The following is a 24,119-nucleotide window of genomic DNA, read 5'->3' on the forward strand; positions in this document are numbered from 1 at the left end:
ACATCATCAAGAAGAATCTCTGCGCATTCAGAGGTTGATGATGAAGTTGCAACGCTATGACTTCAACCTCATCTACATGCCAGGCAAATATTTGTTCTTAGCAGATCCATTACCGAGAGCGCCGATACAAAATATTAGTCGTGAAATTGCAGCCGGTGCAGATCTGCGTGTCAATCTTATTTCCACACTACTACCGGTATCAGATACAAAACTGTGTGAGATCCAAGAAGAGACCAGGAAGGATCAAACTCTTCAAAAGGTGATGAGGAACATCAGCACACACACTGGCCAGAGGTCAATATATGGATTCTACAATATACTGAACTCAGTGTCGTTAATGGAGTGGTACTTCATTTGAACACTATAGTTATACCTCAATCCCTTCGCAAGGATGTACTTAAGGGAATACATAAAGGGCATCTTGTGATTGAGAAGTGTAAACGGAGAGCTCATGTCTCTGTTTACTGGCCAGGTATAAACTAGGGTATTGGCAGAATGGTCAGTTGTTGTGACACATGCCAGCCACATCATTGCAAGCAAACAAGAGAACCTATGCAAATATCTGATTTACCTACGGCACTATGGCAGCAAGTTGCTATTGATCTCTTTCACCTATGAGGCAAAGATTATTTAATGATAATGGTTTATTTTTCAAACTACCCCGAAATGACTCTACTGTCAAGCATAACGGCAAGCAGTGTAATACTGCATGCCAAGTCAATTTTTGCTCGACACAGAATTCCTCAAATTGTCATGAGTGGCAATGGTCCTTGTTAGAAAATAGAAGAGTACAGCACAGAACAGGCCCTTCGGCCCTCGATGTTGTGCCGAGCTTTGTCTGAAACCAAGATCAAGCTATCCCAGTCCCTGTCATTCTGGTGTGCTCCATGAGCCTATCCAATAACCGCTTGAAAGTTCCTGTTATAGCTGTAAAGCTGTTTAACGTGTTTTAGCTAGGGGCTGGTTTAGCTCACTGAGCTAAATCGCTGGCTTTTAAAGCAGTCCAAGCAGGCCAGCAGCACGGTTCGATTCCCGTACCAGTCTCCCCGGACAGGCACCGGAATGTGGCGACTAGGGGCTTTTCACAGTAACTTCATTGAAGCCTACTCGTGACAATAAGTGATTTTCACTTCATTTCATTTTTAAAAAAAGTGTGGCAACACTTCACATTCACGCATTATTTCAATCACATCACGTCAAGTCCATTTTACCCAAAGGCCAATGGCAAAGCTGAAATAGGTGTACATATTATTAAGTAATTATTGAAGAAGGCAATGGGCAGCTAATCTGATCCATTTCTAGCACTATTGAGTGACAGAGCATCACCATTATCACATGGTAGATCGCCAGAAGAGTTACTCATGAATAGAAGGTTGCGTACCACACTTCCAAACTTGGAAAAGAAGGAGGAGAATGCAGTGGTACTGCAGGAAAGGCAAAACATTAAAGCAAAACAAAAGTTCTATGATAGAGCGTCTAGAACTTTATCACCTTTGAGTGGAGATGACATTGTGAGAAAAGAAGACTAAGGCAATTGGTTGAGAAAAGCCATTGTATTCAAGAAGCAGCACCTCATTCCTACAGTGTACAGATAGAGGATGGGTTGGTTTTAATATGAAATTGTTGCAAACTCTTTAAAACCAGAGAAGCCTTTCACAACAACATAATGGATGACGAATCTACGTCAGAATCAACATCAGCTGCAGTGTCAGATAGTTCAGCAGTTCCTGAGCATGAAAATGTCATGGAAAAAATCGATTCTACAAGTTCTGAGCAGCAAGGTCAAACTTTGAGAAGATAAACCAGTTAGAAGCTTGAGTTAGAAGCAAACCTGATCGACTCAATTTGTAGCTTTGGACTATTTGTACATACTATGCTTGTGGTTCTTACATATATTTTCGAAATTCGTTAAATCAGTTTTCAAAAAATGAAAGAAAAAAATTAATACTGTTAGACCCACAGGCTAATGATATCATATGTAGATATGCAGATAATGATGCATTAATTTATTCCTTTAAAGGAAAGGGGATGTAGCAATTTTCATGGTTGTGTTGTAATTCACTGACTGACCACTAGGAGTCTCACTAGTATATAAGTGAATGTTCAAATCATGTGACCTCAAACTGACTAAGGAGCTGGGAGAGAGGTTGCTTGTGCATGTTCATACTGTTATTCACCTGTTGTTTTGTATATAGTTTACCCACATTTAATGATAATAAATCGTTTATAGTTTTAGCTACAAGTGTTCTCGTAATATAAATCAGGCCATCCAACAAGAATATTGCAAGATTGAGATGAATTGGATAGTTCTCCCAAAGGTCACAGGCACAGTGGGCTGGATGGCGACTTTCTGACATGCAACATTTTATGCTCTACAGAATGTTTCTGTCCTTTGTGCACAGGTGAGATGGGAGATATCTACATTGAATGCAGCCTGACAATCAGCAGTGAGAATCATAGAACCATAGAAGCACTACAGAACAGAAGGAGGCCATTCAGCCCATCAGGTCTGCACCGACCCTCTTAAAAAGCACCTTACCTCGGTCCATGGTCCCACCCTACCCCTATAACCCCAAACTCCAACTAACCTTTTGGACACAAAGTGGCAATTTAGCATGGCCAATCCACCCAAACTGCACATCTTTGGCCTAGGCTTTGGTCAGTTGTAAAAAAGTTTCTTTAAGTAATGTACTTGGTCATGATGTTCATTTTAAGTGTCCATGAAGCTAGATCAATTTTTTAATCCGTTCTCATTCATTTCTGGGATGTGGGCGTCGCTGGGTGTACTAAGAGTTGTTGCCCATCCCTAATTGCCGTTGAGAAGGTGGTGGTGAGATGCCTTCCTGAACTGTTACAGTTGATGTGGTGCACGTGCACCCACAGTGCTGTTAGGGAGGGGCTTCCAGGACTTTGCCCCAGCTTAAGTGAAGGAACAGTGAGAGAGGTCCACGTCAGGGTGGTGTGTGGCATGGAGGTGAACTTGCTGATGGTGGTGTTCCCATCCATCTGCTGCCCTTGTCCTTCTAGTTGGTAGGTGTTACGGGTTTGGAAGGTGCTGTCAAAGGGGTCTTGGAGAGTTGCTGCAGTGCATCTTGTAGATGGTACACACTCTTTGCCATTGTGCGTCAGTGGTGGAAGGAGTAAATGTTGAAGGTGGTGCCAATCGAGGGAGCTGATTTGTCCTGGATGGTGTCAGGCTTCTTGAGGGTTGTTGGAGCTGCATTCATTCATGCGTGTGGCATTCATGTGCGTTCCATCACACTCGTAACTTGTGCCTTGTTGCGACAGGCTTTGAGAGGTCAAGTGGTGAGTTATATGGGCAGCACGGTAGCACAGTGGTTAGCACCATTGCTTCACAGCACCAGTGTCCCAGGTTCGATTCCTGGCTTGGGTCACTGTCTGTGTGGAGTCTGCACGTTCTCGCCGTGTCTGCGTGGGTTTCTTCCGGGTGCTCAGGTTTCCTCCCACAAGTCCTGCAAGACTTGCTTGTTAGGTGAATTGGACATTCTGAATTCTCCCTCAGTGTACCCGAACAGGCGGCGAAGTGTGGCAACTAGGGGCTTTTCACAGTAACTTCATTGCAGTGTTAATGTAAGCCTACTTGTGACAATAATAAATATTTTTTTTTACTTAAATGTGCCTGATTTTGGAAACCACAGTATTTATTTGACTGGCCAGTTCAGTCTCTGGTCAATTGTAACGCCCAAGATGTTGATAGTGGGGGATTCAGTGATGGTAATGATATTAGGTGTCAAGAAAATATCAATGAAATCCAAGAAATTGGAATATTTCCTGTTGGTAATGCTCCGGTTATATATTTTAAGCTTTGGAAAAATGTACATACTGTGGTTTCCAAAATGCAGGGGGATCTGGCCCTGGGGGTGCCCCCACGGTGGCCTGGCCCGCGATCGGAGCCCACCAATCCGCGGGGGGGCCTTGTCTGTGGGGGCACTCTATTCCTCCGCTTCGGCTGCTGTGGACGTCGGCGATGACCGGCGCGGAGATGAACCCCCCCCTGCGCATGCGCTGGGATGATGCCAGCACACACTGGTGCTCCCGTGCATGCGCCAACATGCGCCGGCCAGTGGAGGCCCTTCGGTGCCGGTTGGCGTGGCGCCAAGCCCCTTCCGCGCCGGCCGGCACTCCTTCGCACCGGAGTCGCCTGCCTCGCCGGTTTTCGCAGAATCCTGCCGGCTAGGTCAGATATGGGAAAGGTCAAAGGTGAAAAATGTATCTAAGGAGATACTAAAATCTATGCAGGGAGCTGTTTTTCTGGCTCTCAGTCAAGAGCAGGAATAGTGGTTTGGCACACTGCAAGCATTGTCTGGTTTGCCTCAAACCCAAGAGACAAGACTGCAATATGTCTTAACAGTTACTGGCTTTTCACAGATCCTAAAAGATATAAGGTGTTGGTGAACAGTATGGGGAGAGTTAGCTCTGAAGTTAGTTAAGTTAGGATTGTTTGGAACAGTTTAATTGAGTTATACACAAGACCATAAGACATAGGAGCAGATCTAGGCTACTCGGCCAATCGAGTCTGCTCCGCCATTCAATCATGGCTGATATTTTTCTCATTTCCATCCTCCTGCTTTCTCCCCATAACCTCTGTTCCCCTTATTAATCAAGAACCTATCTATCCCTGTCTTAAAGACACTCAATTATTTGGCCTCCACAGCCTTCTGCGGCAAAGAGTTCCACAGATTCACCAGCCTCTGGCTGAAGAAATTCCTCCTCATCTCTGTTTTAAAAGATCGTCCCTTTAGTCTGGGATTGTGTCCTCTGGTTCTAGTTTTTTCTACAAGTGGAAACATCCTCTCCACATCCACTCTGCCCAGGCCTCGCAGTACCTTGTAAGTTTCAATAGGATCCCCCCTCATCCTTCTAAACTCAGAGTACAGACCCAGGGTCCTCAACAGTTCTACATACGACAAGCTATTGATTCCGGGGATTATTCTTGTGAACCTCCTCTGGACCCTTTCCAAGGTCAGCACATCCTTCCTTAGATACTGGGCCCAAAACTGCTCACAATACTCCAAATGGGGTCTGACCAGAGCCTTATACAGCCTTCAGAGTTACATTCCTGGTCTTATACTCTAGCCCTCTCGACATGAATGCTAACATTGCATTTGCCTTCCTAACTGCCGACTGAACATGCACGTTAACATTAAGAGAAATGTGTACAAGGACTCCCAAGTCTCTTTGTGCTTCTGATTTCCTAAGCACTTCCCCATTTAGAAAATAGGCTATGCCTCCCCTCCTTCCAAAATGCATAACCTCACACTTTTCCACATTGTATTTTGTTTGCCACCTTATTGCCCACTCTCCTAACTTGTCCAAGTCCTTCTGCAGCCTGCCTGCTTCCTCAATACTACCTGCCGCTCTACAGATCTTTGTATCATCTGCAAACTTAGCAACAGTGCCTTCAGTTCCTTCTTCCAGATCATTTATATATATTGTAAAAAGCTGAGGTCCCAGCACAGACCCCTGAGGCACACCACTTGTCACCGGCTGCCATCCTGCAAAAGACCCCTTTATCCCCACTCTCTGCCTTCTGCCAGTCAGTCAATCCTCTATCCATGCTAGGATCTTACCCTTAACGCTATGGGCTCTTAACTTATTTAACAATCTCCTATGTGGCACCTTGTCAAAGGCCTTCCGGAAATCTAAATAAATCACGTCCACTGGTTCTCCTTTGTCTAACTTCCTTGTTACTTCCTCAAATAACTCACAGATTTGTCAGACCTGACCTCCCCTTGACAAAGCCGTGCTGACTCAGTCCTATTTTACCATGCACTTCCAAGTACTTTGCGATCTCATCTTTAATAATGGACTCTAAAATACTACCAATGACCGAAGTCAGGCTAACCGGTCTATAATTTCCCGTCTTCTGCCTACCTCCTTTCTTAATCGGCGGTGTTACATGAGCCACTTTTCAGTCCTCTAGGACCCTTCCTGTCTTCAGTGATTCCTGAAGGATCACCAGCAATACCTTCACAATCTCCTCAGCTATCTCTTTTAGAACCCCGGGATGTAGTCTCTCTGCTGCAGGTGATTTATTCCCCCGTCAGACCTTTCAGTTTCCCCGGAAGGCCACAGTGTGCAGCCATTGCCTTCGTGAAGTACTTCAATTTACCTTATTGATGTTTATTCTATTTCTCAATAAACATTTATTTTAATAAAATCATCACAAAATGTCCGGGACATCATTCTCTTAATTCTCTGAAGGCTGGCATGGCGGCACAGTGGTTAGCACTGCTGCCTCACAGCCCCAGGGACCCGGCTTCGATTCCGATCTTGGGTGACTGTCTGTGTGGAGTCTACACGTTCTCCGCATGTCTGCTTGCATTTCCTCCGGGTGCTCCGGTTTCCCCCCACAGTCCAAAGATGTGCAGATTCGGGAGATGGGGCGTGTGAGTGGGCCTGGGTCGGATGCTCTTTCAGACGGTTGATGTAGACCCAATGGGCCAACTTGTTTCCTTCTGCACCGTAGAGATTCTATTCTATGGTTATATTCTATGAATTTCAAACCTTTCCTCTTGCTATAATAAATTGCCAAAATGCAGTTCAGGGCAGTTGTTTCAAGTTTCCCTTTAGGGATTTGAACAACCCAGGATTTACAATCAGCCCTGCCGCATGGACACAGGACACCAGAGACATGCGAGAGAGCGAACCTGGTGGGGAAACAGCTGACTGGAGAGGTGGGAATGTTAAAAAGAGCAGAGCAGCGAAGGGCAGAGTCATCAAACACCAGAGACTGGAGAGAGTGCACAGGGCAGCGAGCAGCTCATCAGAGAAGTACAGCGAAGCTTCACTGAATCCAGAGGCACAGCTCCTGAGGTGATACCAGAGTTCAGAAAGTGGCCTGGGGCGAGAGGAAGCAGCTGATTGGTCTGGCATGAGCAGCGGGGGGAGAGGAGCAGCAGCGGGGAGAGAGGAGCAGCAGCGGGGGGAGAGGAGCAGCAGCGGGGAGAGAGGAGCAGCAGCGGGGGGAGAGGAGCAGCAGGGGAGAGAGGAGCAGCAGCGGGGGGAGAGGAGCAGCAGCAGAGGGAGAGGAGCAGCAGCGGGGGGAGAGGAGCAGCAGCAGAGGGAGAGGAGCAGCAGCGGGGAGAGAGGTGCAGCGGCGGGGGGAGAGGAGCAGCAGCAGAGGGAGAGGAGCAGCAGCGGGGGGAGAGGAGCAGCAGCAGAGGGAGAGGAGCAGCAGCGGGGGGAGAGGAGCAGCAGTGGGGAGAGAGGAGCAGCAGCGGGGTGGGAGGAGCAGCAGCGGGGGGAGAGGAGCAGCAGTGGGGAGAGAGGAGCAGCAGCGGGGAGAGAGGAGCAGCAGCGAGGAGAGAGGAGCAGCAGTGGGGGGAGAGGAGCAGCAGCGGGGAGAGAGGAGCAGCAGCGGGGAGAGAGGAGCAGCAGCGGGGGGAGAGGAGCAGCAGCGGGGGGAGAGGAGCAGCAGTGGGGAGAGAGGAGCAGCAGCGGGGAGAGAGGAGCAGCAGCGAGGAGAGAGGAGCAGCAGCGGGGAGAGAGGAGCAGCAGCAGAGGGAGAGGAGCAGCAGCGGGGGGAGAGGAGCAGCAGCGGGGAGAGAGAAGCAGCAGCGGGGGGAGAGGAGCAGCAGCGGGGGGAGAGGAGCAGCAGCGGGGGGAGAGGAGCAGCAGCGAGGAGAGAGGAGCAGCAGCGGGGGAGAGCAGTAGCAGTGGGGAGAGAGGAGCAGCAGTGGGGAGAGAGGAGCAGCAGCGGGGAGAGAGGAGCAGCAGCGGGGAGAGAGGAGCAGCAGTGGGGAGAGAGGAACAGCAGCGGGGAGAGAGGAGCAGCAGCGGGAGGAGAGAAGCAGCAGCGGGGGGAGAGGAGCAGCAGCGGAGGGAGAGGAGCAGCAGTGGGGGGAGAGGAGCAGCAGTGGGGAGAGAGGAGCAGCAGCGGGGAGAGAGGAGCAGCAGCGGGGAGAGAGGAGCAGCAGTGGGGAGAGAGGAGCAGCGGGGAGAGAGGAGCAGCAACGGGGAGAGAGGTGCAGCAGCGGGGGGAGAGGAGCAGCAGCGGGGGGAGAGGAGCAGCAACGGGGAGAGAGGAGCAGCAGCGGGGGGAGAGGAGCAGCAGCGGGAGGAGAGGAGCAGCAGCGGGGGGGGGGAGAGGAGCAGCAGCGGGGGGGGGGGGGGGGAGAGGAGCAGCAGCCGGGAGAGAGGAGCAGCAGTGGGGAGAGAAGAGCAGCAGTGGGGGGAGAGGAGCAGCAGCGGGGGGAGAGGAGCAGCAGCGGGGGGAGAGGAGCAGCAGCGGGGGGAGAGGAGCAGCAGCGAGGAGAGAGGAGCAGCAGCGGGAAGAAATGAGCAGCAGCGGGGGGAGAGGAGCAGCAGCGGGGTGAGGGGAGCAGCAACGGGGGAGAGGAGCAGCAACGGGGAGAGAGGAGCAGCAGCGGGGAGAGAGGAGCAGTGCAGTGAGAGAGCGGGTCCAGAGGGTGTGTGACGCGGGCCAGTGGCTGGCTCAAGAAGGGGTATGGCTGATTGGCAGGGGAGGAGGGCAGGGTGCCCCCTTACCAGGCTGGTCACGTTGAATGTGAGAGGGCTGAATGGACCGGTTAAATGTTCTGTGTTTGGGAGATTCACTCGGTCATCAGGGGCGAAATGCTCCCCTACCCGGTGGGGCGGGGGGTCCCGGCGTAGCGGAGTGGCGCCAACCACTCTGGCGTCGGGCCTCCCCAAAGGTGCGGAATTCTCTGCACCTTTAGGGGCTAGGCCCGCGCTGGAGTGGCTCCGGCTCCACCGATGGCGCCAAATCTGGCGGCAACAGCCTTTGGCGCTACGCCGCCCGCCGTCGGGCCTGGCCGAAAGGCCTTCACCGGTCCGCACATGCGCCGGAGCGTCAGTGGCCGCTGACATCACCACTGGCGCATGCACGGTGGAAGGGGTCTCCTCCGCCTCCGCCATGGTGGAGGCCGTGGCGACGGCGGAAGAAAAAGAGTGCCCCCACGGCACTGACCCGCCCGCCAATCGGTGGGCCCTGATCGCGGGCCAGGCCATCGTAGGGGCACCCCCCGGGGGCCCGCTCGCGGCGTCAATCGTGCCGGCACAGAAGTGGTTTAAACCACGTCGGCGGGATTGGCCTGTCAACGGCGGGACTTCGGCCCATCACGGGCCGGAGAATCGCCGCGGGGGTTCGCCGATCGCCGCGGGGGGCACGCCGATCGGCGGGGCGTGATTCCCACTCCCGCCGATTCCCGGGTGCCGGAGAATTCCGGCCACGGCGGGGGCGGGATTTACGCCGGCCCCGGGCGCTTCCCCGACCCTGCGGGGGGGTCGGAGAATTCCGCCCCATATCTTCTGAGACACTGGGCAGAGGCCAATCACTTGCTCTGTGTGTGATAGTGGATTCATTGAATCATGTGTTTACGCATCTGAGGGGCTTGAAGCTGGACGTGGTGTTTTTCTCGGAGACACATCTGAAATTAGGGGATCAGATGAGGTTGAGGAAGGGATGGGTGGGCCGGTGTTCCACTCGGGCTGGATATGAAGATGAGGGGAGTGGCAGTGTTGATCAATAAGAGGGCGGCGTTTGACGTGGGGGGTATTGTGGTAGATCTGGAGGGTAAGTATGTGCTGGTTAGTGGGAAACTGGAGGGGATGCTGCTGATACTATAACCTTTAGGCCCCAAATTAGGATGATGTGGATTTTATGAAGCAGGTGTTGAGGAAGATTCGAGATTTGGACCCCCCCCCCAGTTGATTATGGGGCGGGGGGGGGGGGTGATTATCTCTGGACCTGGATCGGTTGAGTCCGAAGTCGCTGAGGGTGTCGGCAGCAGCTAGGGTGTTGAGGGAGTTTGTGGGGCGCATGGGGGGGGGGGGGGCAGGCACCCATGGAGGTTTGGGAGGCCAAGGGTGAAGGAGTTTTCATACTTCTCCCATGTGCGCTGGGTGTATTCTCAGATCGATGTTCCCGTGATGGACAACGTGCTGCTGGCAGGGGTGGCTGGCTCGGAGTATTCGCCGATAGCGGTCTCTGACCATGCACCGCATTGGCTGGGTTTGTGGGTGGTTCAGGAGGTAGCTCAATGGCCGCAGTGGAGGTTAGATGTGGGGCTGTTGGCGGATGAGTGGGGTGCAAGCGGGTGAAGGCTGCCGTTCGGGGCTATGTGGAATTGAACGACATGGGGGAAGTCACAGCCACCACGTTGTGGAAGGCACTCAAGGTGGCAATGAGATTTGGGCACACAGGGAGAGGGTGGAGTGGGAGGAGAGGGCAAGGCTGGTGGATGAGATCTTGAGGGTGGGCAGGAGGTATTCGAAGGCCCCGGAGGCAGGGCTGTTGAAGGAGAGGCAGAAGCACCAGATGGAGTTTAGGTTAGTGGAAGACAGTTGCAGAGGGCCAGAAGGGCAGTTTACGAGTGCGGGAAGAAGGCGAGTAGGATGCTGGCCCACAACGTGATTACATAGAATTTACAGTGCAGAAGGAGGCCATTCAGCCCATCGAGTCTGCACCAGCTCTTGGAAAGAGCACCCGACCCAAGGTCAACACCTCCACCCTTTCCCCATAACCCAGTAACCCCACCCAACACTAAGGGCAATTTTGGACACTAAGGGCAATTTATCATGGCCAATCCACCTAACCTGCACATCTTTGGACTGTGGGAGGAAACCGGAGCACCCGGAGGAAACCCACGCACACACGGGGAGGATGTGCAGACTCCGCACAGACAGTGACCCAAGCCGGAATTGAACCTGGGACCCTGGAGCTGTGAAGCGATTGTGCTATCCACAATGCTACCGTGCTGCCCTGAAGAAGCAAGCGGTGGTGAGGAAGATTGTTCGAGTGAGGGACGAGAGTGGTAAGGTGCTGATGGACCCGGAGGGTGGTGAATGGGGCATTTGAGGCCTTTTATAAGAGGCTGTATGAGTTGGAGCCCCCAACAGGGAAGAGGGGTTGCGACGGTTCCTGAATGGATTGGAGTTTTGCACGGTGGAGAAGGGCCTGGGGGTCCCGATTGGTCTGAGGAAGGTGATGGATTGCATGGGGGCGATGCCGATGAGGAAGGCCTCGGTTTTTGACAGTTGCCCATAGAGTTTTGTAAAAAGGTTTGGGGCAGAGCTGGGGCCATTGTTGGTGAGGACGTATAATGAGGCGAGGGAAAGGGGGGGTACTCCCCCCTACATTGTCACAGGCTTCCATCTCCCCGATTCTAGAAATGGTTAAGGACCCGGAGGGGTATAGGTTGCATTGCCCGATATTGTTTTTGAATGTCGATACCCAACTTTTGGCGAAGGTGCTTGCATCACACATTGAGGACTGTGTGCCAGGGGTGATAGGGAAGGATCAGACGCATTTTGTGAAAGGTAGGCAACTGCTGGCAAAGGCGACCTGGCAGAATTCCGGAGGTTGGAGAAGATCAACTTCGCTCGGTGTGTGTGTGTGTGGGGGGGGGGGGGGGGGGGGGGGGGGGGTCGGTCGGTACAGGGGTTCACTCGGATGTGGAAACCGTTCATTGATTTCTTCAAGGAGGATTGAGGGGTCAGCAATGGGGGAGGGGCTCTTGACAAGCAAGGGGGTTAAAATGGGGAAGGCGGAGTGCGGCAAAGGGTTGGTATCAGGGGCACTGGAGGGTTGTGATTGTTTATTGGGTTGAGGTGTTGTTCTTCTGTTATTCTGTATATTTTGTTAAAAAGCCTTGAATAAAAATATTTTTTTAAAAAAGAAAAAACTCTTCCGCAGGAGACTCAGTCGATGCCTCGCAGCGAACCTGGCAACAACAACGAGCCAGAGCCACAGAATGCCCACAGCCAGAAGATGCTGGGCTGTCGACCAGGAAACACCAAGACTGGTTTGACGAGAATGATCAGAAGTCCAGGATCTCCTTGACCGCAACGTGTTCCTGAACTGGCAGCTCAACCAAAACCCGAGTCAAAGGAAACAAGCCAACAGGGAACTGAGGGCCGAGGTGCAACGAAGAACCCGCGAACCAAAGAACAGGTGGTGGGTGGGAAGAGCACAGGAGACTCAGTAACTCGGCGACAACCATCTGCAGTGTGAGTACCCAGCAGCCCACCCTACTGAGAGCCAAAAACGGAGGGGCGCTCATCAAAGACAGAGAAGCTGTCAACACCCGCTGGAGAGAGCACTTCAAGGATCTCCGCAACCAAGGCACAGCCTTCGACACAAATACCCTCGACAGCATCCCGCAACATGCTACAATCAACCGCCAACCCAGCGCAAGCCCATTTCGCCGTGATGTCAAAAAAGCCATCCTACAGCTGAAGCACAACAAGGCCTCTGATGCAGATAGAATCCCCTCAGAAGTACTAAAATGTGGCGGAAAGGCAATCTTGACAAGGATCCACAAACCCATCACCCTTGTGTGGAAGGAAGAGAATTTACTGGGCGATCAGAGTCACCCTAACTGTGACCATCTTCAATAAAGGAGACAGGTCCGACTGCAGAAATTACACAGGGACTTCCCTACTCTCCACCACGGGAAAGGTCATCGCAGGAATACTCCTCAACCGTGTCCTCCCAGTGAATGAAGAGGTCCTCCCTGAGTTTCAGTGCGGTTTCCCGCCCATCAAGAAGCTCAATGGACATGATCTTCATCACGCGGCAATTCCAGGAAAAATGCCTCCTTACATGGCCTTCTTCGATCTTGCAAAGGCCTTTGACTCTGTCAACGTGAGGGACTGTGGAACATCCTCCTCAAATTCAGCTGCCTTCAGAATTTTGTCACTATTCTCTGCCTGCAAGCTGTGCTCCTCACCAACGGAACCTCCACGGACCCATATTTGTGCAAATTGGGGTCAAACAGGGGTGTGTCATCGCACCAATTCTCTTCTCCATCTTTCTTGCAGCAACACTCCACCCCCATCACCCTGAAGTTCCCCGCTGGAGTGGAGCTAACCTACCGGCCAAAAGGGAAACTGTTCAATCTCCGACGTCTCCAGGCCAGAACCATGACCATCCCAACCTCTGTCATCGAACTGCAGTACGCAGAGACACCTGTGTGTGCGCACACTGAGAGGCCGAGCTGCAGACCATCGTCGATGCATTCACCAAGGCAGATCTGAGAATGGGCTTCAGACCATCTGGGAAACAAAGGTCCTCTACCAGCCCATTCCTGCCACAAAAAACTGCCCCCCATCCATAAAGATCCACAGGCAGCCCCGGGACAATGTGGATCATTTCCCAAACCTCGGGAATCTCCTCTCGGTGCGAGCAGACATTGACGATGAAATCCAGCATCGACTCCAATGCAGTCTTCGGATGCCTGAGGAACAGAGTATTCGAAGACCGACACCTCAAACCAAGCTCATAGTCAACAGAAAAGCCGTGGTCCCCACCCTCCTGTATGCATCAGAAACATTGACAATGTACAGCAGACACCTCAAATCCTTGGAGAGATATCACCAATGCAAAATCCTGCAAATCTACTGGCAGGATAGGTGTACCAACATGAGCGTCCTCTCCCAGGCCAATATCCCCAGTATTGGGGCTCTGGTCACACTCGACCAGCTGCAATGGGTCGGCCACTTTGCCCGCATGCCCAGCACAAGATTCTCCAAATAAGTGCTCTACTCCAAGCTCCACAATGACAAGCGATCACTAGGAGGGCAGAGGAAACGTAACAAGGACACTCTGAAAGCTCCCTAAATAAATGTAACATTCTCATTGACACGCGGGAATCACTTGCCTTGGAGCGCACAAACTATAGGAAAAGCATCCGTGAAGGGGCCAATCACCTCGAGTGATGCAGAGCCACAGCGGAAAGAGAGCGCGGAATCCAGAGCGCCCCATCCCCCACCTCAGCGAATACCACCTGCCAAACCTGTGGCAGAGTCTGCCGATCCGAGATGGGACTATTCAACCACCACAGAACCCACCTCCCCGGAGTGAAAGCAAGTCACCCTCGACCTTGAGGGACTTCCCAAGTGAGAGTATAGATTGGGAAATATTGACGTACAGAGGGACCTGGGTGTCCTTGTACACCAGTCCCTGAAAGCAAGCATGCAGGGACGTCAAGCAGTCAGGGAGGCAAATGGTATGTTGGCCATCATTGCAAGAGGCCTTGACCACTCGGGCAAGGATGTCTTACTGCAGCTGTACAAGGCCTTGTTGAGACGACACCTGAAGTAGTGTGTGCAGTTTTCTCCATATCTAAGAGAGGATATACATGCCACAGATGGAGTGCAACAAAGGTTTACCTGGATTGTTGCATGATGAGAGCTTGGGTCAGCAGGGCCTGTATTGACTGGAATTAGCATCAGAATCTGTCCAACAGTCCAACTCACAATTAATAGGCCCAAGTTTCCCCAAAATGATCTTGCATTGAAAGAGTGACTTTCCTTCCACACCTTTTGTTAACCCAGGGCAGAAATACTTTTTAAAGTCTGGATATCTGTTGCAAAATAGGAATCTCGACCTCATTTGAACCCATCTATGCTCTTTGATGCATTTTAGCTGGAAGGGTGACTAAGTTATTTACGGGCCACTCAACCCAACAGATTCATGTTGTTCACGCAAATTACTGCGGATGCTGGAATCTGAAACAACAACAGAAATATACTGGACAATCTCAGCAGGTCTAACAGCATCTGTGGAGGGAGAAGGGAGCGAATGTTTGGAGTCTGGGTGACTCTTTGTCAAAGTTAGAGAACTGGAAATGGGGTCAGATTTATACTGTCGTGGGGGATGCGGCGTGTGTGGAGCAGTGGGGGCTGGATAGAGGGCCAGCGATAAGTGGAGATTAACAAAGATGCTGTGGACAGAAAGACAAGGGGAATGATGGAGATAATGACTAAGAGGGGTGCTGGTAGTGGGCTTAACATTGAGTTCAACAACCTCCGACTGTGAACTCTCTCCTCCACCTTCACCCTATTCTTATTTCTAACAATTTTCTCCTTGAAATGAAAAAAAAAAGAAATGAAAAAAATGAAAAATGATTCCGATTGATTCAGATACCACACCCGGTCACATGCTGCCTAGATGTCAAGGGCAGCCACTCTCGCTTTGATTTCAGTGCACGCGCAAATTCTCTTCCTCTGTCTGTTCACTTTGCTACATCTTCAACTGCAGAAAATTGCCCGAGAAATTCACCCCGTTCCATTTGCTCTTTTGACAAACATCTTTTCCCCCCAAACACCTGCGTGTGACGCCTCGCTCAGCAGCTCCTTGGGTAATGTTCTGTCATGAAAGGTGCTGTATAAACGTATTACATTCATAAACACGTCAATGCATTACAAGTTTATTGAGCACCTGGAGGAAACCCATGGGGAGAACGTGCAGACTCTGCACAGACAGTGACCCAAGCGGGAATCGAACTCAGGGCCCTGGCGCTGTGAGGCAACATAAGACGAGCGTAAGTGGGGATTTGATAGAGAGGTTCAGAATTTTTAAATATTTTGATAGGCTGAATAAGGAGGAAGCTTTTCCAATGGTGGACTAGCCATGTGGCTACCAGAGCACGTCAAAGGCTAGGAATCCTATTCAGTAACTCGACTTCTGACCTCTCAAAGCCAGTTACCATCTACAAGGCAGAAGTCAGGAGTGTCATGGAATACTCTCCCACTTGCCTGGATGTGTGCAGTTCCAACAACACTCGAGAAGCTCAACACTATCCAGGACAAAGTAACCCGCTTGATTGCTCCCCCTTGCACAGACATTCAATCCCTCCACCCTGAAGAACAATGGCAGCCGTGGTGTGTGCTATCTACAAGATGCACTGCAGTAACTCGCCAAGTTTCCTTCGGCAGCACCTTCTAAACCCACAACCACTACCATCTTGAACAGGGGTAGGCAAACTACGGGCCACATACGGCCCGCCAAAGGTCTTTATGCGGCCCACCAAGATCAAGTCATTAAAAAAAAAAAAAATTTTTTTTTTAAATTTTCTTCTTTTTTTTTATAAAGTTAATGGGGGGGCTGTTGGGTTACTGGTATAGGGTGGATACGTTGACTTGAGTAGGGTGATCATTGCTCGGCACAACATCGAGGGCCGAAGGGCCTGTTCTGTGCTGTACTGTTCTATGTTCTAAGGGCTGGCCAGAGAATGTCGACATATTGTCAAAGGGGAGCAGAAGGGGGATGAAGGCATTTTTACACAGGCAGTTGTTGCGATCCGGAAGTCACTGCTTGAAAAGGATCAATAATTGAAAAGTAAAACATTTGCTGAGCTATGAGGGGATGGGGGGCTACTATGAGGGGAGGGGCGGTACTGAACAACCTCCTTCGGTCTTCCACCACCCGCTGTTGGGAACCTGTCTCACGTTATAACCTTGTATCTGAAACAATTCTCACTGTTAACCACTCGGGGCAATTTAAGTGCTTGTGAAGGCAGCCAGCAGGATTTGAGATCACACTGTGAGATGTTGAGATCCACTGGTTTGGAACTCCTCTCAGAGCTATTTTAGCAGAGGAACAAATCATTTATTGCAAAAGAACCGACCCCCTGCTCCAATAAAACCATGCAGGCAGGGGCTCCAGCCAAATCCATGAGCGCTCACACACTTGTGTCGCAATGCATTTCTGATGTGATCGATGGTTAATACAGGGGTTAACGTTTGAAAGGAGTCAAGAAGTGAGTGCCTCTTACCTTCCCCACATACAGTGGGTCTGTGCCCGTGTATTCCTCCAGCACAAAGAATTGATTCCACACCCAGCCCCGCTTCACCCGCTTGTGTGCTTCCCCCGACTCTCCTGTTGGGATTTGGGATCCTGGCACTGGCGACTGAGGACCTGATTGTCTTGTTCCACCGAGGCAGAGGAATAGCGTGATGACCACCACCGAATGGCAGAGTGTGCCGTCTCTCGGTTTCATTTCTCACCCCAGAGAGAGAGAGTCCTTAACAAGAGACACAGGCACCGTCTCGGTTGGCTTGGCAGCAGTTTTGGCAAGCTGGATGCCCGAGATAGTACCGGCTGATCTGAAGGACGCTGGCTGCTGCAGAGTAAACTTTGCTGAAGAATTGGACACCTACCACAGATAAAGACAAAACGAGTTTCTGTCAGTTAACTGCTTCACCAACCTGTGGCATCCTGCTTAACATGTTGGAGGTCTTAATGGCACCTGAGACAACACTTACGCATACATGGTACATGAGATCTATTTTGCACTAAAGCAAGAATGCGCTGTCAAATATATTCACTGTACTGAAAGGACTATTTGCAAAGCTGGATATCTAACTTGTTTTTTTTTAAATGTCGATTTTATATCGTGAGGTTGCTCCCAAAACCACTACTCAAACCAAGTTCGAACAATGTGACAGCCATGTTGGGCTCGAAGCGTTAACTCTGGTCCCTCGCTCCACAGATGCTGTTTTTTTATTTCAGCCAATTGTATTTGGGTTGCTAGTACATCACATCCAAATAAGATCTGGGTTTCCTGGAAGGAGCCTCGCAGTTACATGCTCTGAATTTAGATTCCTCCAAGTTCAAGCTTTTGAATATTTACCTCCTTGTTATTGTTCCTGCGTACATTTTCATCCTGGGCTTTTCTGGATTGTGCGAGATTCAGCACACTGGAAAATGTTACCTTGCACCCATTGCACTCTCAGTTGAGATAGTAAAGACTAAACTCAGAGCCCCACACTGTTAGAAAGAAAGACTTGCACTCATAAAGCCCCTTTCACAGTTTCTCAAAGCACTTATACAGACAATAAATTACTTTTGGTAGTGTGGCCACTGTTTTAATGTAGGAAACATGACAGATCACAGAATTGTTACCGTGCAGAAAGAAGCCACTCGGCCCATTGCGTTTGCACCAGCTCCCCAACTGAGCATTATCATAGAATCATAGAATCGTAAGTGCAGAAGGAGGCCATTCGGCCCATCGAGTCTGCACCGGCCCTTGGAAAGCGCACCCGACTAAAGTCCACAGCTCCACTCTATCCCTGTAACCCAGTAACCCCACCTAACCTTTTTGAACACTAAGGGCAATTTAGCATGGCCAATCCACCTAACCTGCACATCTTTGGACTGTGGGATGAAACCGGAGCACCCAGAGGAAACCCACGCAGACGCAGGGAGAATGTGCTGACTCCGCAGAGACAGTGACCCAAGCTGGGAATCGAACCTGGGACCCCGGAGCTGTGAAGCAACAGTGCTAACCGCGAAGATACCGTACCGCCCGGCTTGGTGCCATTCCGCTGCCTCTCCCCCCGTAACCCTTGCACGTTGTTTCTATTCAATTTGCGCACAAGAAAGCTCCAAAGAACAAAGAAAAGTACAACACAGGAACAGGCCCTTGAGCCCTCCAAGTCTGCGCTGACCATGCTGCCCGTCTAAACTAAAATCTTCTACACTTCCGGGGTCCGTATCCCTCTATTCCCATCCTGTCATTCCCATTCCCATCATGTATTTGTCAAGATGCCCCTTAACCGTCACTATTGTCCCTGCTTCCACCACCTCCTCCGGCAGCAAGTTCCAGGCACCCACTACCCTCTGTGTAAAAGACTTGCTTCGTACATCTCCTCTAAACCTTGCCCCTCGCACCTTAAACCTATGCCCCCTAGTAATTGACCCCTCTACCCTGGGAAAAAGCCTCTGACTATCCACTCTGTCTATGCCCCTCATAATTTTGTAGACCTCTATCAGGGCGCCCCTCAACCTCCTTCGTTCCAGTGAGAACAAACCAAGTTTATTCAACCTCTCCTCATAGCTAATGCCCTCCATACCAGGCAACATCCTGGTAAATCTCTTCTGCACCCTCTCTAAAGCCTCCACATCTTTCTGGTAGTGGTAGGTGACCAGAATTGAACACCATGCTCCAAGTGTGGCCGAACTAAGGTTCTGTACAGCTGCAACATGACTTGCCAATTCTTATTCTCAATGCCGCGGCCAAGTTGTCCAACAAACAACGATGCGATAATGACCAGGAAATCTGTTTTTGTGACGCTGATTGAGGGATGAATATTGGCCAGGAGGCTGGGGTTAACTCGCCAGCTCTTCTTCATAGGGACTTTTCACAGTAACCTCTTACTTGTGATAATAAAAGATTATTATTAATAGTGTCTTCGGCTCTTTTGCTTCCAGCTGAAGGGCCGACAGGACCTGAGTTTAACTGTTCATCTGAAAGACAGCATCTCTGGCACTGCTGCACTGGAGTGTCACTGAGAATTTTGCACCCAGGCCTATGGAGTCAGACGTGGACTCACAGCATGTGATACAGGAGAGGGAATGCTGCCAACTGATCCATGGCTGGTAACAGGTCGGTAAAAGCAAATGTGGGATATTCTTCTGATGGATTTGTGCTGCGCTAATTGCTCGTCCAAATTTACAACACGACTTTTATCGAGCCAGCATGCAGCACACAGCTGGTGCAGGGTTGGCAATCCTCCAGGATTGGTCTGGAGTCTCCAGGAGCTGAAGATTAGTCTCCAGGACATGGTGGGCATCGCTGGCGGGGCGAGGATTTATTGCTGTGTACAAATCTGGAGAAAAATTATCAGGATGTCAAAAAAGGTTTTTTGTCATTTCCTCACCATAAGACGTCAGCCCATCGTGGCTGCTCCGCCATTCAATGAGATCATTTCTGATCTGATATAACCCTCACCTCCTCTTTCCCACCTTATCCCCATAACCCTTGACTCCCTTACTGATTAAAAATCTGTCACCTCAGCCTTGAACAAAGTTAATGGCCCAGCCTCTGCAGCTCTCTGCGGTAAAGAATTCCACAGACTTACTACCCTCTGAGAGAAGAAATTCCTCCTCATCTCTGTCTTAAATGGCCGAGCCACTGACTCTGAGATTATGTCCTCTGGTCCGAGACTCACCCACAAGGGAAACAACCTCTCAGCATCGACCCTGCCAAGTCCCCCGAGAATCCTATAAGTCTCAATAAAGTAGCCTCTCATTCTTCTGAACTCCAATGAGTGCAGGCCCAACCTACTCAACCTCTCCTCATCAGAAAAGCCCTCCAAACCCGGGATCAACCTTGTGAACCTTCTCTGGACTGCCTCCAATGCCAGTCTATCATTTCTTAGGTAAGGGGACCAAAACTGTTCACAGTATTCCAGGTGTAGTCTAACTAGTGCATTGTATAGTTTTAGCAAGACTTTCCTATTTCTCTACCCCACTCTCTTTGAAATAAAGGCCAAAATTCCATTTGCCGTCCCAATTACCTGCAGAACTTGCATGCGAGTTGTTTGTAATTTATACACGGGGATCCCCTAATCCCCTCTGTGCTGTGGCTTTCTGCAGTCTCTCTCTATTTAAATAATATTCAGCTCCTTTATTCTTCCTGCCAAAGTGCATAACTTCACATTTTCCCACATTATATTCCATCTGCCAAGTCTTTGCCCAGGACTCAGTTAACCTGCCGATATCCCTCAGTAGACTCTTTGTGTTAAACTCACCTCTTAGCTTCCAATCTATCTTTGTCATCCACGAACCTGGCAATAGTACATTCACTTCCCTCATCCAACTCAGTAATCTGAATTGTAAATAATTGTGGCCCCAGCATGGATCGACGTGGCCCTCCGCTAATTGCCCGTTGCTATCCTGAGAATGCCCAATCTTTTCCCAATTCTCTGTCAGATATAAAAATGTGGAAAATGGCAGGGAAAAGGACAGTTTGGCTGTCGTCCAATTGGGCAATGAGTCTTTTTGTTATCCGATTGGCGGAGGAAGGTAGGGCATCACCAGGATGGATGCGTTGGAGTATTGACTAATGGCTGGAGCGTGGGGGCAAGTTATGTGAGGAAACCTCCAGGAAAAGGCTCAATCACAGTTGGCAACCCTACCGGTGGGTCTTGAATGCAGTCAAACTGCTTACGACATCTCTTTGAAAATGTGTAAATGTTCTGATGGGCTTTCATTTTCTGGTCGTGCCCACCCCCAGACCGGCAAATCCCCCCCCCCCCTTCTTTCAGCCCATCGTGCCTGTGCCAGACCATGCACAGGGCGAGGGAATTCATCTCAATGCCCCTGCTTTTCCTCCAGTCCCCTGAAAATCTCACCCATTGAGGACTTACTCCATTCCCTTTTGGAAATGATGATGGAACCTGCCTCCGGCATTGAATTCTGGATCATAGTTCAGTCAGCAACAAAATATTTGCCTTTCCGCCGTGGAAAAATGTTGCTTCTCATCATGGAATAATAAACATGTGTGGCACAGAAGGAGGGGGTCCAGCCCACCTCGTCCGTGCAGTCTAAACAAAGCTCTATCCAGCGAATCCTATTTTCCTGGCCCACAGCCTGATAGGGTACGGTACTTCAAGGGTGTATCTTAGTAAGCGAAAGTCTGTCAAAATCGTTCACAATTATGAGGACCTCGACAAAATCTGCCATTAGCTTTCTCTATTGTAAATAGAGAAGAGGTTACGGAAGCAGATACATTAATGGCATTCAAAACACATCGGCCAGCAGCAGGGTTCAACCCCCGTACCAGCCTCCCCGAACAGGCGACGGAAGGTGGCAACTGGGGGTTTTGCACAGTAACTTTATTGAAGCCTACTTGTGACAATGAGCGATTTTCATTTTTCTCGACAAATACATGGATAGGACGGGTATATAGGGATACGGCACTTGGAAATACTGAGGGCTTTGGCCAAGGGTGGTATTATGACCAGTACAGGCTTGGAGGGCCGAAGGGCCTGTTCCTGTGCTGTATTGTTCTTTGTTTCCTGTTCATTCCCAAGAAAGAATGTAGATAATTGAGGAATGGTATATTCCACACCTCACCCATGAATTTATGGAATCATAAAGCACAAAAGAAGGCCATTCGGCCCAGCACGTCGATGCTAGGCCTTTGAGCGAGCTACCCATTTAGTCCCTCTCCCCTGCTCTTTCCGTATAGCCCTGCAAATTTTCCTCCTTTTGAGTATTTACCCAATTCCCTATGCTTGGCTTATTAGCAGCTACTAATTGAGTGATTTCCATGACTGTTAAATGTCAATATATTCAAAGATTTTTAATATTATCTTTTCCTCCCATTTGCATGTGTGAAAGATCCCCTGGTAGAGGAACATGGCGCAGGACAGTTATTGCGACGCTGAAGAAGAGGCTGGTGGCTCTGGTCAAACTGCTCAACTACCACCAATATATCCTCTTGGACCCTCAGACATGCAAGAGGTTCACATAATGTACAGGGACACACCCCCTCATGTTGATGGCATATGCCAGTATAATAATAATCTTTATTGTCACAAGTAGGCTTACATTAACACTGCAATGAAGTTACTGTGAAAACCCCCTCGTCGCCACACTCTGGCGCCTGTTCGGGTACACAGAGGGAGAATTCAGAATGTCCAATTCACCTAACAGCACGTCTTTCGGGACTTGTGGGAGGAAACCGGAGCACCCGGAGGAAACCAATGGAGACACAAGCAGAACGTGCAGACTCCACACAGACAGTGACCCCAAGCCGGGAAACGAACCTGGGACCCTGGCGCTGTGAAGCAACGGTGCTAAACACTTTGCTACCATGCCACTGTCATATATTGGTATATCAGCCACTCTGGAACATTTTATTTTTCAAAATTATCTTTAAAGTTACGAACTAAATGGTTTAGATATGAGCAAACATATCAACCTCTAATTCAATGATGTCTGAAAGTTATTGCAATAAACCTAGCAACTGTTAAAATTCACCGGGCTATGGACAGCAAAATCAATAGATACCTTGTAGTAATCCTAACAAGCAAAAACTCCAAAGGAACCACAAAGTAAAGAAGATTCAGTGTATTGACTTATATATCATAGACCAGAGTCACAGAGACTTACAGTAAGAAGTCTTACAACAACAGGTTAAAGTCCAACAGAACTTACAGCACGGAAGAAAGCTCTTTGGTTTCTTCTGCCGATGCTGGGTCTTTGACAGAGCAGGTTGTGCACACCACATACTCCCCCTTATTTGTACATGCCCCTGTAAGTTCCTCATTCTCAGTTATCTGTCTACCTCCCTCTTAAATTGTTCATTAAATCAGCTTCTGCCATCTGTTCCCGACGGAGCGTTTCGCATCCCAGCAGTTTCGGAAAGGCAAATTCTCACCTCGGCTTCTTGGTCTTTTGCCAATGCGACATGCCGAGGTTTGCCACACTGCAGTGGCACGCCAAAGGGCCTCTCTTTTTCCACCAGCCTTTATCTATTGCAGTGAAAGCACAACACTGCGGATGCTGGAAGTCTGGAATAAAAACAGAAAATGCTGGGAAAAGCCCAGCAGGCCTGACAGCGCCTGCACAGAGAGAAACAGTCAGGCGGAATTTTCTGCCCCCCTCACCTCCAGCAGTGGAAGTGGCCCACCATTGGCTGACGGCAACATCATCCGATGTCACGGGGTTTTGCATGCCCCGTATCCTCCACCGCCATGGAATGCACTGCGGGGGGGGGGGGTTGCCATCGGCGGGACCAGGAAGTCCCGCCAGCAGCAGGGAATATTTCAGCTGAGTTTCCAGTCTGTAGGACACTTCTTTGAAGAAGGAAAAGCCCCTGAAGAAGAGTCATACGGTCTCGAAACGTTATCTCTGTCTTCTCTCTCCAAAGGTGCTGCCAGACCCACTGAGCTTTCCCCCAGCATTCTCTGTTTTTATTTACCTCGTGGAGGTTTCCCTCGAAGGGGCTGATTTAGCTCACTGGGCTAAATCACTGGCTTTTAAAGCAGACCCAGCAGTCCAGCAGCACGGTTCAATTCCCGTATCAGCCTCCTCGGACAGGCGCCGGAATGTGGCGACTAGGGACTTTTCACAGAAACTTCATTGAAGCCTACTCGTGACAATAAGCGATTTTCATTTCATTTCATTTCAAAATGTGTTGCTTTGAACCTTGAGTAAAAAATATCTTTTGGTTTTATTAAACCATTGCACAGATGCTGTAGTGCTGAATTGCATTGCATTTCACAGAAGTAAACTTTGTTTTTCAACGTTAAGACTATGAGGGGATCATTGCACAAGGCTGCTGTCAACTGTACTTTTGGCAAGTTCTCCACAATCCATTGTGAACAATTTTGGCTTTGAGTGATAAGATAAAATCGACCATCACGACTCACTCACCCATTGAAGAAAGAGAAAGCTTACATTCATATAGTGCCTTTCGCAACATTGCCCCCCCCCCCAACTCATTAATACTCATCCTTGACAAAATACTTATTGAAGCGTAGTCGCTATTGTAATGTAGGAAACACAGCAGCTAATTTAGAAAAGTAAAGCTCCCACAAACAATGTGATAACAACC

General features: G+C 49.9%; 1 protein-coding gene across 7 annotated transcripts in view; it reads right to left on the reverse strand.

Moving 5' to 3' along the window:
• The window catches only part of cdh7a (cadherin 7a), a 355,342-nt gene that overhangs the window by 120,612 nt on the left and 210,611 nt on the right, over nt 1-24,119 (reverse strand). For 6 of the 7 annotated variants that reach the window (XM_038808624.1, XM_038808622.1, XM_038808623.1 and 3 more), the window contains one exon: nt 16,545-16,925. In XM_038808624.1, coding sequence (XP_038664552.1) covers nt 16,545-16,769 — 225 coding nt within the window. In that variant the 5' untranslated portion in view covers nt 16,770-16,925. Of the gene's footprint in view, nt 1-16,544; nt 16,926-22,940; nt 23,081-24,119 lie in introns of those variants that run through there. The other variant, XM_038808625.1, reaches the window with a different exon arrangement.

Source organism: Scyliorhinus canicula, chromosome 10, assembly GCF_902713615.1.
Source record: "Scyliorhinus canicula chromosome 10, sScyCan1.1, whole genome shotgun sequence".
Taxonomy (NCBI): domain Eukaryota; kingdom Metazoa; phylum Chordata; class Chondrichthyes; order Carcharhiniformes; family Scyliorhinidae; genus Scyliorhinus; species Scyliorhinus canicula.